General features: G+C 37.7%; 1 protein-coding gene across 2 annotated transcripts in view; it reads left to right on the top strand.

Annotated features, from left to right (window-relative positions):
* The first annotated feature begins 745 nt into the window (after positions 1–745).
* LOC107654325 (zinc finger Y-chromosomal protein 1-like) overlaps positions 746–2,676 on the top strand; it is a 13,952-nt gene continuing 12,021 nt past the window's right edge. The window contains exons 1-2 of one of the 2 annotated variants that reach the window (XM_016441362.1): positions 746–1,000; positions 1,958–2,054. In XM_016441362.1, coding sequence (XP_016296848.1) covers positions 1,988–2,054 — 67 coding nt within the window. In that variant the 5' untranslated portion in view covers positions 746–1,000; positions 1,958–1,987. Of the gene's footprint in view, positions 1,001–1,026; positions 2,055–2,676 lie in introns of those variants that run through there. The other variant, XM_016441363.1, reaches the window with a different exon arrangement.

Consider the following 2,676-nt stretch of genomic DNA (forward strand, 5'->3'; position numbering starts at 1 on the left):
AATAATAGGCTACCCTTTTCTCACTAAATATGGGTTAAAACTATTTTGATTTGGGATTAGAGATTGGAAAAAATGCCTGAAAAAACACCTGGGATATCTCATAATTAATTGCCAGACTTTCGGTTTTGATATTGTGACAAATAAACTGATATGATTTCCATCTTTAAAATTTGTGCGCTTAATATTTGATCTAATATATTAAGACTCAGCGATGTGGACATGAAAATGCTGTGCATGCGATGACCCAACCAGTGGGTGCTTTTAAGGGCCAAAACAATGAAAACATCTTTAATGTTAATTCTTCAGTCAATGAAGTTTAAACAATGAGTTTAAAAGATGCTCAGGCAGTCGGAATGAGACATTTGTACAACAACTCTCATTTTTGTAATTCTAATGAGAAAATATGCATGCATGATCGAAAAAAATATATTAAACATGAGACAAAAATCTTCATGCAAGTCTTTTATTTAAAATAATACCCTTTTCTCACTAAAAATGGGTTAAAACAAAAAATATTTTGATTTGAGATGAAAGATTGGGAAAATGTCTGATATGATTTCCATCTTCCAAATGTGTGTGCTTAATATGTGATCTAATATAATAAGACTGGTGATGTGGGCATGAAAATGCTGTGTATGGGATGACCCAACCAGTGGGCGCTTTTAAGGGCCAAAACAATGAAAACATAAATCTTTGATATTAATACATGAGTCAACGAGGTTTAACAGTGAGTTAAAAACATGCTTATGCATTTGGCTCAATCGTTTGCGCAGCAGCTCGTTGTTAGCTTCGCTTTCGCCGGGTGAATGTTGCTCTTCGGCCTTCCGCGTTTTCCTGCGGCTCTGCGCAGTGTCTGTCTGCGGAGCTCCGCCCTCCCTGCGCACTGCGCGGCCCGCCCAGCGCCCGCTAACTCCCGATCCAGCCCTGCCCGAGTCTGGGGGAATCCGACGGCCTGCCTGCCCGGGGAAAATCTGGAGGCCGCCCCGCGCGTTGATCTATGGTAAGCAAGCCGATGGCGACGAATCGGACCGCGCGGGTTTCATCCCACGCTACGCCAGCTTTATGCGCTGATATTGCACGTTTTGTTGCATTATGTTGCGGCTGGAGACGCGAGGCCTCGGATTGGCCACCGGGCCCTACGCAGGCGCGATCGGGCCTTGAGCACCGGGTTATTGTTTATAAATGCCCGTGCAGGAGCGCGAAACCAAACGCCCCTTTGTTTCAAAGCAAAGTACGCGTACTCGCATGCATGCATGCGTGCGTGGGAATAAAACGCGTGATGTATTATGGCTCAAAATGGCGCGCGCAGGCAGGTTTTGTTTTTAGTGGAAGGGGGAAGTTATGGTCACAAGGCGCCATGTTTATGTCCGGTTTCAGGTGCTGAAATGCGAGGAAACCTTCAGCACTCGGGGGGTGGGAAGCTTCGGCGCGCGCTGCTGCACACATTCTTCTCAAATGCATGAAGCTTCGAGTGTTTCCTGTCGTGCACGAAGCATTTAATGCGTTTTGCGTCGCGTTTAAAGATGCATTGCATAATTGTATAAAATTCACTATCGCTTATTGGTACTCATGTTTAATTTCCAGTCGCTCTTCTTGTCGCAGTCATTTGCAAATTAAAGGGACATGCACGTCCGTCAATAATTTGTTCATATTTATTAGTGGCATATTCATAAGTCTGTCTATCTGCTTTCATATTTATCTGTCTCTCTGTTTGCATGCATGCATGCATGCACGCCTGTCTGTCTGTATGCAATTCAAACCTATTGCATGTTTACATTGGCAACTAGCCTAGTTCTTGAAGCCTGTCACATTGTTATGATCCCCCTTGTCCTAAAGCTATGAACGCTTTATTCTCTGTTTACTTTTTTATGAGAGAGTAATTCTGCTATAAATGATTGTTTAACTCTTTTCTTCTGTAGCAGACATTCCAGATGAATTGTTTGTGTTGTTGTGTTAGTTGTGCCGTGGCCAATGAAGAATAAAGACGATGAATGAGGAGGTGACAAGGCTTGCTCTCCGTTCCCAAGAGCCAAAGATTATACTGCATGGCTCAGGTAGTAGAGATGTTTGCTCAATCATTTGTCTGTCGCACTTAATGCCAATGTTGTGTTATTCTTATTCTAGAGAGTATTTGATTGGACAAAACAGTATTTTTGATCACAGTAGGGAAAAAAAGGAAAGTTAAAATTTGTATTGTATTAAAATACTTATTTTATTTGTACTTTTAGGAATACACTAGCATACATATATGGCACATGAGGCATGTGAATATGAATAAATAATCAATTTAAATAAAAAGATAGCTTTTAATAATATAGAATTATTATTAAAATAAGATACTATACTAAAGATACTATTGTATGTCTTAAAAATTAATTATGGCATTTTATATAATTAAATGAAATATGATAAATATAAATTTTTATGTATTATATAAAATGTATTATAACTAATATTTAATTATGAATAATAATTATTATTATTAAAATTACAAATATATTAAAATGCGGCAACACAACAAAAATATCTAAAAATATTAAATTACTCATATGTTTTTCTAATATATAATTAGAATTTATTTTAATGAAAAAAATGCTTTTTACATAAAGTTCTGTAATTATAATGAAAAATATAGAATGATAAAAATGAATTGATGTATTTATATATATATATATA

Source organism: Sinocyclocheilus anshuiensis, unplaced genomic scaffold (genome assembly GCF_001515605.1).
Source record: "Sinocyclocheilus anshuiensis isolate Anshui unplaced genomic scaffold, SAMN03320099.WGS_v1.1 scaffold163, whole genome shotgun sequence".
Classification (NCBI taxonomy): Eukaryota; Metazoa; Chordata; class Actinopteri; order Cypriniformes; family Cyprinidae; genus Sinocyclocheilus; species Sinocyclocheilus anshuiensis.